The sequence below is a fragment of the Exophiala bonariae genome (genome assembly GCF_035927105.1).
Source record: "Exophiala bonariae strain CCFEE 5792 chromosome Unknown scaffold_16, whole genome shotgun sequence".
Lineage (NCBI taxonomy): Eukaryota > Fungi > Ascomycota > Eurotiomycetes > Chaetothyriales > Herpotrichiellaceae > Exophiala > Exophiala bonariae.
In genome coordinates, this window is record NW_027042491.1 from 264,724 (window position 1) to 278,346 (window position 13,623).

Sequence of the window (13,623 nt, forward strand, 5' to 3'; positions counted from 1 at the left end):
AGGAGAACACTATGCAGATATTGGTGCAGGGCGCCATCTGCTTCAGCATGGTTGTATCCCGTGTCACCAGTACTTAATATCCTTCGCAGTCTTGGATCAACCAGGCGCGGACACTGGGTATTGTGGCACGTTCCCGCAAATTTTCTGGCAATGCTGTTCTCCGGCGAAGATATTGAAGAATCTCAAGACTTCAAGCAGTCTACAATCCGGTCACTACTGCGAGCAAAACATTTCCAAAAATGACTGTGAGCATGAGTCGCACGAAAGAAAGGACCTTTGAGCACCATGGTAACAGTGGCTATGCTCCGGTTGAAGACGTGAAGGGCCGTCAGCCAAAGTACCGTGATTTGGGTCAGACTCAAAAGTCCAAATGGAAATCTCAGAAATGGACTTCCCCAGCCGTCATGCTGTCTTGTTTCGCCCTTGGTCTCCTCTTTGCCGTTGGTCACCATTTCTACTATCGTTGGCTCGACGGACAGGTGGTTGGAAACACCACCAGGCAACAATGGTCGCTTCGGTGAGCTCATCAGAAGCATACAGTGGTCGTCTACTGTCTAACAACTCGGCGCAGCATTGGCAGTTTTTTCGCTCTCGCCACAGCAGCTAGCCTCAAGGTGGCTATGGCCAATGCATGCATGCAGTACATTTGGCTGAGGTTACGGCAACGCTACCATAAAATGGAAACAATCGATGCCGCATTCACGATGACGGTCGATATCTCCCCGTTCTTCCACTCTGAACTTTACAAGAACATGCATATCGGTGTAGTTATAGCAATATTGATCTGGTAATGTCCTCCTCTAACTTTTGCCTTCTCGGCTGACAAGCCTCAGGACTATTCCAGTTGCCAGTATATTTCCTCCGGCCACGCTTTCTGTGGCAGTCAGATCACTACTAAATACCAGCTCTTTTGATGTCTTACAACCTTCAATAGCCGCTCCAAATCCTCTTAACCAGTATGGTAAGGATCCTTCCGAGACTGTAGCCTCGGCATACATGGACGCACCCAATATCTTCGCAACGTTGGTGAAGTCAACTGCATTTTCAGGCAAAATCGCGGCGCCTCAGGCCTTGGTCGCGGCGACAAATTATTCGTACACACTCGAAACTCACATCCCTCGGTTCAAATGCGCCGAAAAACCCAATGGGTCAGCACGACAGCTTGATAGCGCACAGATTTTCGTGGAGCCTTTAGCCGAGCCCCTGACTTCATTCAACAAAGATACATTCGAATATGTCAATGGTCAGTTCGCAGAAAACGGAGTTGAGAACGCTGGTACCGGGCTCATCTTTTACTTTGGAGTGGCAATCCTCGAAGGCAACGACTTGGACGGTAGGGACCTTGAAACAATTGGATTCAACAAGACTCAAGTTATATTCGATATGACCTCCGAGGAGCTAATAAGTCGGCCGTATCGAGGCGCTTTTTCGGGCTCCGTTGAAATCGCAGTCCTCACAAACCCGGGGCGGATCAAGTTTGTTCAATGCGATTTTTACAACTCTTCATTCACAACGGAAATTTTTTTTGACAATGGCATCGGTGAAACACGCGTCTTATCAGTCAAAGATTTTGGCAGGATACAAAATTTCACCCAGGACTCTGGGATGCCGGCTTCTTACCTGCATTACTTCCTGGAGATGAGCAAGTTTCTTACAGGTGGCACTGTAGCTCAAGATACTATCGAGAACTGGGCGGACCCCATGCCTTTTCGAGTGGTCTATTCGCGGTTTGGACCTGATTCGACCATTCTCGCCACCGCAAGCGACTTCTCTCAAATGCTGCATTACCGCAACGACTGGGTCAGCAATGCAACTTATACACCATCGCCGCCACCACCTGCGACAAACGTGACGTTTGCCGACATGTTCAATGAGCTTAGCATAAACGTGTCGCTCAGCCTAATGAGCACTGCGTCCTTGAGGTATCAATGATCCTACACTTGATGTTATGCCTGCTGGACATTGCTGACATTCTCACAGTCGAACCACCAGCGTTACCGGTAACATCAGCACAATTCAGACCGTCTATGAATATCGTCCAGAGAATTTATTTATCTCTTACGGAACAGCGATCTTCTGCAGTTTGATCAGCCTGCTGGTGGGAATCATTGCTTATCAGCAGAACGGGGAAGGTCATGATGTCAAGGTCTCTACAATTGGAGCCATGATGCAAAATCCAGAGGTTGGTTCCGCATAAGCTACTGCACTTGGAATCTGCCTTACTAACTATACCTTAAAGCTTGCTCCCTTGCTAAGAAGATCAGTCGATGCCACACAAAGCGGTAGTGTAGGAGACAGTGACTCGAGCCAGCTTCGACTCAGACTGGGGACATATCCAGGTCCAGACTTCGTGGGTCGCAATTACGTTGGCTTCGTCCAGCAAGAGGGCCCGGACACCAGTAAGGGGTAATCAATGTTTCAACGTGCCAGTCGTGATTGGAGAATGTTAGGTAGTTTGCTACAAAAGGAGTGTTGCAATTCTACTAAACCCTTCTTTCAAGCTCCATCTTGCATCTCGAATGAACGTTGTCGGCTAAGACCCCTGAGGTCTTGAAAGTTCTCTAGGTGATCGACGAGGCTGAGTACTTGTTGAGCTTCCATCATGCCGCTAAGCCATAGGGTTAGGGGCACTTTTGCCACCGGCCGTTCTCCAATCACGGGGAAATACCGTGTATTGAACCGGATACTCCCCTGCCATTCCGCAGTGTTCGAATCTTCCAGCTTGGAGGGCTGAGGTGCCCATTCACCGGCAAACGCCCGAATTTACGGGTGGACAAGACTTTAGTCCATCAATCGAAGCTTGTCGAAATTCTTGCGACATTTCTTCATCTTGTCAAATTGCCACTCTGTGGAACTTGTGCCGGTTCCACCACCTCCTGCTCTTAATGGTACGCCTTGCAGCAACACAATGCATCTCAGCCTTGCCAAGAAACTTGCTTCCACAGGGCGAGCACCTCGTCCTAGCGGACCTGGAAAACACCATACAGGCCGTCTCCGTCCCGCAATTAGTGGACAGCATCTGTTAATGTTCCTTTCTACCTGGTCAACTACAGCAAGCAGTCCAGTCTCAGCGAGTCACCGACCCAGGGACGAAACTCCACAGTTACGGCTTACTGCAATCCCGTGATGCGAAGATCACTGTGTAGGAGGCATAGGACAACTGCATGAGTGAATTTCTCGTTTCGTTCATCACCATGCCCATTCATCATGGCCGCATGCACGTCAAGATTCGTTCTCGGATGATTGGAACTTCATGTGTGTCATCTTGAGTGACGCAGAAGGTACCCGATATGGTTAGAGTTCGAGACTCGATTAAAGTTAGTCCCGGTGACTGACCCTCGATTTTAGATACATGTTTCGTACCTCCTGCCATAGGCTGGGTACTCATTTTTGCATACGCAATGACAATCTCCACGATACCAAAATAACATCTCTCTCAAAGTTATTGCATCTTTGCTTCACCATTTATGTACTCTTAGACAGATTGCTACAAGAAACGCATCAGGATGGAGGCTCGCGTCGCGCCCCATTGTTGACAAGCAAGTCAGTGATGCGCCAATGGTTGAGAGCTTCAGCCGCTCCCAAGACATTACCAAAAGGTCCCCCCTGCGCATTGACATCTGCTCCAAATGAAATGAGCAGCTTTGAAGCCTCATAGTCGTTGGTCAGAACCGCTATGTGTAGAACTGTGGGAAACAGTCTATTGGGACCCCGGCTATTGGCATTTGCGCCGTTTTTGAGAAGTATCTCCACCATCTGAGAGGACTTATCTCTCATAATCGCCGCCTCTAAGACATTTGCTGCACAAATGTCATCGACGGAGACTCCGGCTCTGCTTAATTCTGCGGAAAACAATGCTTGCGTCAGTTTCCATTTGTTCGAACACATTTTTGCATCATCAATCTCGCTATGTCGAACATTCACGTCCGTGCCATGGTCAATCAATGATTGTACAATATCTTGGAGACCTCGCTTCACTGCAAGTTGCAGAGCTCCAGGTTGTTGGAATACGTTCAGCTTTGACTGCCTGTTCGCTCTCCAACAATAGTTCTGTGGCGCCAGCTTGGGTGCTGACGATCGCGCCTCGAAGTGCGTCATCGACGCTCGCTCCGCTCTCGATCAATAGTCGCACTGTCGATTCACGACCATATGCCGCCGCTGCCTGTAGGGCATTACCGTAAGCGCCACCTTCAGCATTGACACGAGCCCCATTCTTGATCAGTAGTCGCACTACCGATTCACGATCACATGCCGCCGCTGCCTGTAGGGCATTACCGTAAGCGCCACCTTCAGCATTGACTTGAGCCTTATTCTCGATCAGTAGTTGCACTACCGATTCATGATCACATGCCGCCGCTGCCTGTAGGGCATTACCGTAAGCGCCACCTTCAGCATTGACTTGAGCCTTATTCTCGATCAGTAGTTGCACTACCGATTCATGACCACATGCCGCCGCTGCCTGTAGGGCATTACCGTAATGGCCACCTGTGGCATTGACATGTGCTGTAGTCTTGATGAGGAGACTGACAGCATGAAGATCGCCTCTGCCGGCTGCCTCGTAGAGAGGCGTGTTTCCATTTTTCTTTTGGAAATTGGGATCAGCTCCAGTCTTCAGCAGAGTTTGAAATGCATCATTATTGCGAACTTCAAGTGCCGTGAAAATCATGTTGCCAAGGACATCGGATTTTTTTGATAGGTCAAAGCTCAGAAGTAGATTCAGCATTGCCTTACGCTCTTTCTTGATTGCTGACTTGAGCGCAAGCTGATAATTTGCCGTTCGGATTATCGGCTCTGCTCCGTTCTGAAGGAGAAGTGTTGCACTATCAAAGTTACCAGCGACGCAGGCTGCTTGGAGCGCACTTTCGTAGCGTTGCCCAGTGATATTTACATCGACCGGCTCTTCTAGTAGGGTTTTGAGCAAGTCATGCATGTTGTTATCCGCTAGAATGTAGAGCAGGTGGATGCTGTCGGTGTATCTCCGGATCTGGAAACGTTGCGGCAGGAAAGTGTTCCTGTATTGAACCCATTTGAGAAGATCCAGAGTTTTGCCATCTTGAAATCGTCTTAACAGTTGTCGCTGGCCACGCCATTGCTTTCGGCTTTGTTAGCATGGAGAAACAAATAGGTAACGGCATATTTTGAGAATAAGTATCGTTGTCGAACTGAATCCGCCACACTTTTGCACACTGGATTGGAATCTAGCAGATAGTTTTCGTACGCTGGCAAATGCTGGTCAAAGTATCTCAAGCAGGCTTTACACAGTTCTTCATTGCTGTGGCCTTCGATATTGTCCGCAAGGGACTCATCGATTGTTGCGAGGCCCTTGTGTTTGACTAGAAAGTCTCGGACCGATTCATGGATGAACTGCACTATAGGTGGCTTTGATTTGGTAATTTCGGTAAGTCCCCTGGAGCAATCTAGAAGGTAGCGGCTCACCGTATCGTCGGGTGGCAAGTTTGCGTCGTCTGATAATAAATCTGTGTCTTCGGATGGCAAGTTCTCTTCATTTGCACATGTTGATCTCGAGCCCAGCCGAGATGCGAGATAGAGTTCATCAGGACTGAGAGACCGTGAAGCGAAAAGGACCCACTGTAAAAGCAAGATAGACTGGTCGATACCATCCGAGGTCTTTGCCAGGATCGTGGCAAATACTCCATCTAGCGTTTCTGGGATATCGTCCAGACATTTCTCCATCTCTGTCAGCTGACCACCACGATCATAGATTTTGTTCAGGATCGGGATGACAAGGACGACCCACAGGAATACTCGACACGACTTCTGACACACCTTCTGTCTAAGCATCTCGATGTACTTTGACCTTTTGCTGATTAACTTGGTCCGCACATAGAGTTCAATGTCCTCTTCTTGACCGTCTTGTCGTTCCATAATTAGATGGAGTCCTTGGCGGATACTGATATGGGGATAATGCCGACTGGAGAGACAGATCCTCAATGGACTGCTAGATTCGACGGACTCCGATGTGCACTCTTCCAAGAAGGCGATCATCTGGCGTATATCCTCTTCATCTCCTTCATCCAGAGCATCAATCAGAATGTTTAAGGCTTGGCCACCTAAGCTCTCGACCACATCAAGCAGAAAGCCTTGTAGTTCAACGGTCGTCCATTCTTCCACGACATCGTTATACAATTTCGAGGCGAATGCTTTGGTGAAAAGTCCATTCAAACGGGGACATTTCTGAAGTAGTTGATAGACAAGGGAGCGGTACATGCCAAGAACAGACTTTTCCAGAGAGTCTGAGGCCCGTGCATTGAAGAAATATGAAATTGTAACATCACTGGGTTTCTCCTTTTCGAGAGTACGTAAGACCTTCACCATGACTGTTGACTTCCCACTACCGGGCTTGCCTTTGATCCAAAGAAACCCATGATGTTCTTCGACGTCATCACCAGCGAGCCATGTCTCAAACATTTGCTGTTTAAAGATCCACTGACATGTTTTTGAGAGGGGGCGAGCTATGTTTGCGAGGCGTGAGTCCATTCGTTCAAACAACAGAGATCCCAAAAGCTTTTGATGCACGGCAGCGTCCCCAGCAGGGGGCTGGAGTGACTGTGGATTGAAGGTGTTGTTCCCGCTTGTCTCACGCGCAGGCTCACAATAACTCTCAGGCGACATGCGTAAGGACATATGGGTAGAATTCTGCTGCTGTAAGGAAGGGATTGTTAGAAGCAACTCCTTGGCATATGCTGCTGCGGCTGCTGCAGCGAAGGGCTGCCATTGTTTGTTCTTATGAGAATCGGAATAATCGCATATGTCTCGGATAACGAGGCAAGAAGGAAAGGCATCGATGAGGCCCGCAGCCTCCATTTCAACACATTTGATTTTATATGTGTCTCTCAAATTGTCTCTTTCCACAGAACTCTTGATAACACAGTTGGAGCTACCAATGGTTCCATAGTGGATTCTCACAGACGGGTCCGAGCGTGCTTCCCGAGGTCGTAATCTTGAGGTATCGCAGTCTCGGCAAGTTTCAGTTCCCACATGAGAGTATTCGGACTCGAAAAGCTGATCTTGTTCTATGCCCGGGAAGATGTAGTCCGTTTTCATATTCTGATAGCGCTTTGTCATGTCCGAAATGAGCTCCCTTATTTGATTCCCTTCTTGCAAATGTTTTGCCTTTAAAACCTCCACCGCAGCAGTCAAAAAAGCCGGTGGTTTGGCCAAACATCCAGTGCGCAAGAATAAATCTCCATCAAGGCGCTTGCCTCTGTCAAACTGAATGACACCTCCTGCTATATCTGTGGGCTGGCTAACGACGATATCACCTAGTCGTACGCTATCCGCCTTTTGAAGACCAGCACTAGGGACGCCACCGCCCAATGCCTACTAATAGGACGAAGCGTATGGAAGGGAAATCATTGAGAATTTGGGTGACTGCAATGCCGGAGTGGTTATTGCCAATCTCAGACAAGACAACCATGACCACATTATGTTGTCCGAGTTCCCCCAGCACGTAGGCATTGTGGTTGCGATGTCGAGGGAGATCCTCGTGAATTCCATCGAGCATAGCACGAAGAGGTGCAAGCTCGAGAGCCAGGGGGGATATGCAGGCAACTGTGTAGTCTGAAGGGGAGAGGCGACGTCGTTTTCGAGGCTTGGAAGGCTCATGCGTACTTGTCGCCATGGTGGTCCTCAGTCGACGAGTTGCTGGACAGAAAGCCGGAAGATGGTGACAATAACGGAAGGCTCTCTTAACCTCATCACTCTCGGAATTGAGCCGGGTGATAGGAGGTGTCGTGATTCTCGTTCATTTAGGTTAACTATGGGGGGAAGCAGAAGGTGAAGGAGAAAAGAATAAGAGGTAAATTCACAGTTAGGCTGAAGAAAGTGAGAGTGGTGGTTTGAGGCTGAAGATGTTGGCTGTGCAGCAACTGGGATGGGGCGCAAGCCCAGTATGCACGACAATACAATCCTACCATACCTACCCTGGTTCATCGTAGCAATAGATCATTAATTATCAACGGTTCGGCTCATCGAGAAGGGGTAGAACTGAGGTAGTTGTCCTCGTGTGACCTTTCTCAGGGCAGTCAACCCAAACTTGAGAACGTTCGAGGTTGTGCTTTTGCAGAACAGTTATGGACGAGCTGGCAAGTGGATCGGAGTTTCGCGGGGGCCTGAGGGGTCGCCCCGTGGCGCTTAGCGTCTAACTAGGTGAAGCTTCCGGGCCGCGTTTCTATCTGCGACAACATACCCAGTACTCCTAACTAGTATGGGGAAACATGAGCAGTGCTATCTACTATGTGGGTAGTTAGCACTAACAGCTAGTTAACTACAAAGCGGCTCTACAATCACTCGTTGAGGAAACAACTCTCGCCGTAGTACCTCCCTTTTATTCCTTAACTAGATGCTATTAATGGGTTCCCCTTGCTATCCTGTCTCTGGTTCTTAGGAACGACCAGCGGCGTGGTCGTCTCCAATTTCAGGAGAACAATGCCATATTCCTCTTCAGTCATTCAAACTACATGATCGGTGAGGGGTCTCACAGCGTAAGCGACCAGGCGTGACCATTCTTACACTGCAACTTCGTTGATTTGGGAGAAACTCTCAAAGATCAATTTCCCAGGTGCATCGTGTAGAATATCAATCCAAAGAAAGGACTTGAGAATTCGTCGAAGCTGCGGCCACGAGCAATCCTTATTCGAGCCGATATTATCTCTTAGCCTAGATTTTATCCATACAGAGTCATCTGTATCAGAGGTAAAAATGGATATTTTACCAATCATAAGGAGCCACAGTAAAACCTGAGAAGTGCCTTGATGCTGAGTTTTGACGTCCTCTAAGCAAGTCCTGTAATTCTTACAGAGGTAGCCATTCGGAAGGTAAATTCCCCGTCGCTCCAAGAAAGAATTTGAACAGAATGCAAGCAACCCAAGACGAATCACTTCGTTGATGGGATTAGTGGAGAAGTTCATACCAAGGAGTGCGTACATCACTGATCTCATAGTGTTTAAGAGGATTTGGTCGCTGAGCTTGATATTATTGTCCGCCACCGAGTTTACTAGACAACAGAAGTTGCTCAGAGTAACCCATAACTCGGCTAATTTCTTGTTTGTCATAAAATTTGTATATGGGTCCTTGCCATACGGGGTTTTGTGATCCAGACAAGGAGTGGGTGCAGAAGATGACTTAGCCTGTGGTCGATATATGCTATGTTGTAAAGCCTGGTCGAAGTCAAAGACCGGTTTTGTTCCTTTGTGAATTGCAATGCTGATGTCACACCTGAAGAGGATCAGCCTCAAACCCCCTGTATTGTAGTCCCAAAGAGATAAGTGAGGGTCAGGATTCTTGCGAACCTTAGTAATTCGGTGAGGATCTTAGGAGTGTCTTGGAAAGTAGCAATGCCTCCTCGTAGGTTTATAATCTCCCTGAGACCTTCCAAGTGTTTCTCAGCAGTGATATGGTCGCCACTTAAATGTGCCACGTGTGTCAGAGTTAAGACGATCAGTATTGTGGGATTAGAGAAGGATGTCTGCTCCTTTCCATCGAAAATCGAAAGCCTACTGCGGAGGAGCTGAATTGTCTTCAACATGTGCACTGACGATCGCTCACTGGAGCGGCCCGCAGCCAAATCCAAGTATGATTGAGCCCCAAAGATCACAGCATGGAGATACGCCGGATCGGATGACAAAAGATCGAACATGGATCGGTCACTTATGTTGAAATCAAAGCACCTCTCCAAGGGGAAGAAAATCTGTTTAGATACCGAGGTGACTTCAAACGGTAGGATCGTTAGCTTCTCAACACATCTTGCATTATGTCTGCTAGATAATCTAGGGTGAGCTCACTCACATTTCAAGACTTCCCATAGCGTAGAGGGCTCTACTGAATCAGCGAACCGTACCAACGATAATTCTGAACCAAGCTTATTGGGCACTGCGGACATAGTCTCCAGGTCTGGCAATATTTGGACTGGCTCTGAGCCTGGAACGACCGTCTTGGGCTTTCGCCTGCTCTGCAAGATTCTTCCACGATTTCTCCCCAGCATGCAGTGGCTCCTGATCAGCTTGCGCATTTCAGGATCTGCTTTGTTCATGCTGGTGGAGATGACGAATGGCATTCCTGCCGCTGATTGACGAGCGAAAGGTCAAATCGATCACTTGGGTTATTAAACATTGGCAAACTTACCCGAGTTATCCATACCAGCCATGTTCCTATCGGACGGTGTTAAAGCTTCACTTCATAGCCTGCCCAGACCATCATTGCGGCAACATTCGGACTTTGCAAACGGCTAGGCTCTCCTCATCAAAAGAGACAGATACACGAAGCACCGCTGAGGAACTATCCAAGAACAAGATGAAATATCCAAATTGTTTAACGGGTGGAGGCCTTATCGAAAGCTTTGCCGGCCGAGAAAATTAGCGTGCTTGAGATTGTTTCCCGCTTTAGGAATAGCTCGACTTGACATGGTTGAGAGACGGTCCAGATGGTGCTGAATGACCTGTTGTTCCTGGTCTCAAGCAAGGATGTAGAAACTATAGAAAGCGTAGAGTTCGCTTCTCAGTTTGTGTTTTCAACATTCCTTCTTGACTGTGGCTTTGTAAAGAATTTCCCAATAAGCTCTCCAGTACAATACCGGATCAGCACTTTCAACCCGAATTTTAACATAACCTGGCGGCTTCAAAAGTCATAGTATTTGGACCAACTGGAGCGGTTGGGTCAGCCACCGCACGGGCTGCCCATGAACTTGGAGCAACGGTGGTACTGGCAATGCGAGACACAAATAAGCCCATTCCAGGCCTCGATGAGGCAAAGGTGAAGGACGGCAGATTCGAGACAGTACACGCCGATTTGCAAATCCCCGACACTGTCCGCGATGCTGTATCTAGCACTCAAGCAACCCGTGCTTTTATCTACATCGCTCACCGCTCACCCGACAACATGAGGTCTACCATTCAGGCACTCAAGTCTGCCGGTATCGAACTGGTGGTATTTCTCAGCAGCTTCACCATCCAAGTTGAACCAGAGGATGTGAAGCCCAGTGAGGTGATACCCTACTTCCACGCTCAAGTCGAGATGAATTTGAAAGAAGCATTTGGTGCTGGCGGATACATCGCGGCCAGACCAGGTTCATTTGCCAGCAACACACTTCAGTATAAAGCAGGACTCGAGAGTGGGTTGGTGAAGATCTTCGCACCCAATTCGACAGTTGATTGTATTGCTCCAGAGGACATTGGGAGAGCCTGTGGCAAGGCTCTTGTGGAAGGTCCACAGGACGAAAACACGGCCATGTATCTGTACGGACCACAATTGATTTCCCAGGCAGACTGCGTCAAGACACTGGCAAAAGTCCTGGGCAAGAATCCTACCATTGAACCGATGGAAAGAGAGGAAGCATACAAGAGCTTTACAGAAGAACGACGTTGGCCTGCTCCTCTCGCGGAATACATGATCAGACAATTGGAAGCTACAGACTCTGCACGCAGTCTTACTTGTGGCTATTCAGTTGACGCTGAGCAGCTGTCGAATGTTGAGAAATACACTGGTAAGAAAGGAATCACGTTCGAGGAATGGGCAGAACAGAACAAGCAGATGTTTATCTCTTGATGGCCGTAGTGAATATGACATGTCTCAGCCAAACACAACATTCATGGTCACTCCGAAAGTCTTTGTCGAGGGCAAGAGTGTTCAAGGACGAGCGGATGTGGCATCGAGACAAGTCTCGATTGATAGAGTAGTGGAAGCCCGAGCCATGCACCAGCCGCAACATTACAAAGCTACGGAGCCTGAATGTGAGAACAAAGCACGTAATTTCCTGACTGCATGCCACGCAAGGACCGATATTTCCCAGCTTTATGCCCGCCATCTCACTAATTTCATACACTGGAAGCACCAAATATCTTCCTCGCAATAGCCCAACAACAAGTTGATATGGTAGTGGCTTTTGATCATTCTTCACATCCCAAATGCCGTGTTTCTGCTGATCCGAGGATAGGTGACAGACCCCGGCCGTATCCACAAGCAACGACCCCTTTGTTTCACTGCACTGCTCTAGGTGTGACGTCGAAAGACTTGCACCTCCCAGCCGACATTTCGTGACGTATCTCAAAGCTGCATCAATTACTATCACTTTCACTTTCACTGCCCACTTCTCTCTTCGTGCGTTTCGCCTTCTTGAGCAGAGCACGATACTTCCGCTTGACTTCACGTCTTGGTTGCTTAGACTCTTCCTGCGCCTCTTCCAATGCCTCTTCGGCATCAGCTTTGACCGTGATCAGTTCCTGCTTCAGCGCCTTGACCTTCGTCTTCAAACTGTAGTTCACCATCTACTCTTTCAGCCTCGCGGACTGCTGCTCGCGCAGTTGTTTTCTCAGGTCTTTCGCTTATTATTTCATTTCGGCTTGTTTCGAATCGTCTTCATTAGGCTCCTTGTGTTTCTTTTTTGACCTCTTGGACTTGCTGGGGCGCTCCGCAGGTTCCGGAGGCTCGGTAATGGTATCGTGGGCTTCCGTTTTGACTGGATTGACTGGTAGCAAAGCGCGCTTGATTGCTTCATCCAGAAATCTCTCTGTCATCCATCCGTGGTCGGCGTCTTCTATTCGATAGATCCAACCTGTGTAGAGATCATTGTAGGTCCAATCGCATTCCTGAATGACATGGTGCTCTAGCCGCGCATTGACCGAGATCCGAACCGTGCCACCGCAGTGATAAGACGGCGCCTTGGTGAGAAGACTCCGATCGTACTTGACAAGCCAGTGCTCTCGGCTCTCCACATGTCCCTTCTCGGTATCAGAAAATGGTGCGATAACAGTGCATGTATCGGGTTCATTGTCCTCTCTAGAGTTTGGCGCAAATGTGAAGCATCGCGATCCCTTACCAATGGCGACAACGCACCAAATCTGACGATTCTCCCGGTTGACATCTGTCAGCTTACAGACTCTGTCACCGACTTGGTATTCTGAGTTGGGGTCATCTGGCTTGCATGCAGCCCGGTGGGCGATGAAGCAGTATTTGGTTCGATGCTTGTTAAGCAGACTCTCTGCGTCTTTTCGATCCCTGTAAGTCATCAGTCACCGAGAGTTGAGTGAAGATCTCTTGGAGAGTCACTCGCTTTTTAGAAACCCGTAGTGGTGGTAAAGACATCGTGGGAACTTCCAAGTACCATGCGCACTTCAGTGTGCGTGGCTTCGGGAAAGCAGTTACTGTTCAAATCATGAGATGACAGGGAGTGCCAGAAAAGAGAGCACTTGCTTGATCATAACGTAAACGAGTGACAGAACGACAGAACTCCACCATGCTCTGAAATGTGATTGTTAAAGAACGTAATTTGCAATAGAGGCGCACTTTCAGGTGAAGGGAGACTGAGAGAATTGGTGAAGAATTTAGCTTGATGTCGCGCTCAGGCAGTGAATTGATAGGGTTGGAATCTTTCTCTCACGGAGTGAGGACTTCAAAATCTTATCGTGTTGGTTCAAAACAGGACTGACACTGAGTGCTACGCTTCGCAAGTGTGACACTACTAGTGGTAGTGGAATTCCGTTTTTCCAGTGCCAAGATATATCTAGCAGGTCAGTATCACATGTCAGCAGCATAGGAACAGGATACTAGAAACCAGGGTCATAGCTATCCTGATAATGAAGTCATTGGGAGGTGACAAGTGAAAATGTG

The 13,623-nt window shown here is 48.3% G+C and overlaps 4 protein-coding genes across 4 annotated transcripts; 2 read left to right on the forward strand and 2 right to left on the reverse strand.

Moving 5' to 3' along the window:
* Positions 1–239: 239 nt before the first annotated feature.
* LTR84_003391 (uncharacterized protein) lies at positions 240–2,410 on the forward strand (the record flags this gene model as incomplete). Its single annotated transcript, XM_064846979.1, has 5 exons — positions 240–517; positions 572–787; positions 834–1,922; positions 1,981–2,182; positions 2,240–2,410. The coding sequence occupies 5 exons, from the start codon at positions 240–242 to the stop codon at positions 2,408–2,410; spliced, it is 1,956 nt and encodes a 651-aa protein (XP_064705332.1).
* A 1,091-nt stretch (positions 2,411–3,501) lies between these two features.
* Positions 3,502–7,642, reverse strand: LTR84_003392 (uncharacterized protein; the record flags this gene model as incomplete). The annotated part of the gene is made up of 4 exons (XM_064846980.1): positions 3,502–3,977; positions 4,012–5,092; positions 5,188–7,341; positions 7,394–7,642. The coding sequence occupies 4 exons, from the start codon at positions 7,640–7,642 to the stop codon at positions 3,502–3,504; spliced, it is 3,960 nt and encodes a 1,319-aa protein (XP_064705333.1).
* A 3,083-nt stretch (positions 7,643–10,725) lies between these two features.
* LTR84_003393 (uncharacterized protein) lies at positions 10,726–11,562 on the forward strand (the record flags this gene model as incomplete). The annotated part of the gene is made up of 1 exon (XM_064846981.1): positions 10,726–11,562. One exon carries the CDS (start codon positions 10,726–10,728, stop codon positions 11,560–11,562), a length of 837 nt encoding a protein of 278 aa, XP_064705334.1.
* A 779-nt stretch (positions 11,563–12,341) lies between these two features.
* Positions 12,342–13,251, reverse strand: LTR84_003394 (uncharacterized protein; the record flags this gene model as incomplete). Its single annotated transcript, XM_064846982.1, has 2 exons — positions 12,342–13,011; positions 13,244–13,251. The coding sequence occupies 2 exons, from the start codon at positions 13,249–13,251 to the stop codon at positions 12,342–12,344; spliced, it is 678 nt and encodes a 225-aa protein (XP_064705335.1).
* Positions 13,252–13,623: the final 372 nt, after the last annotated feature.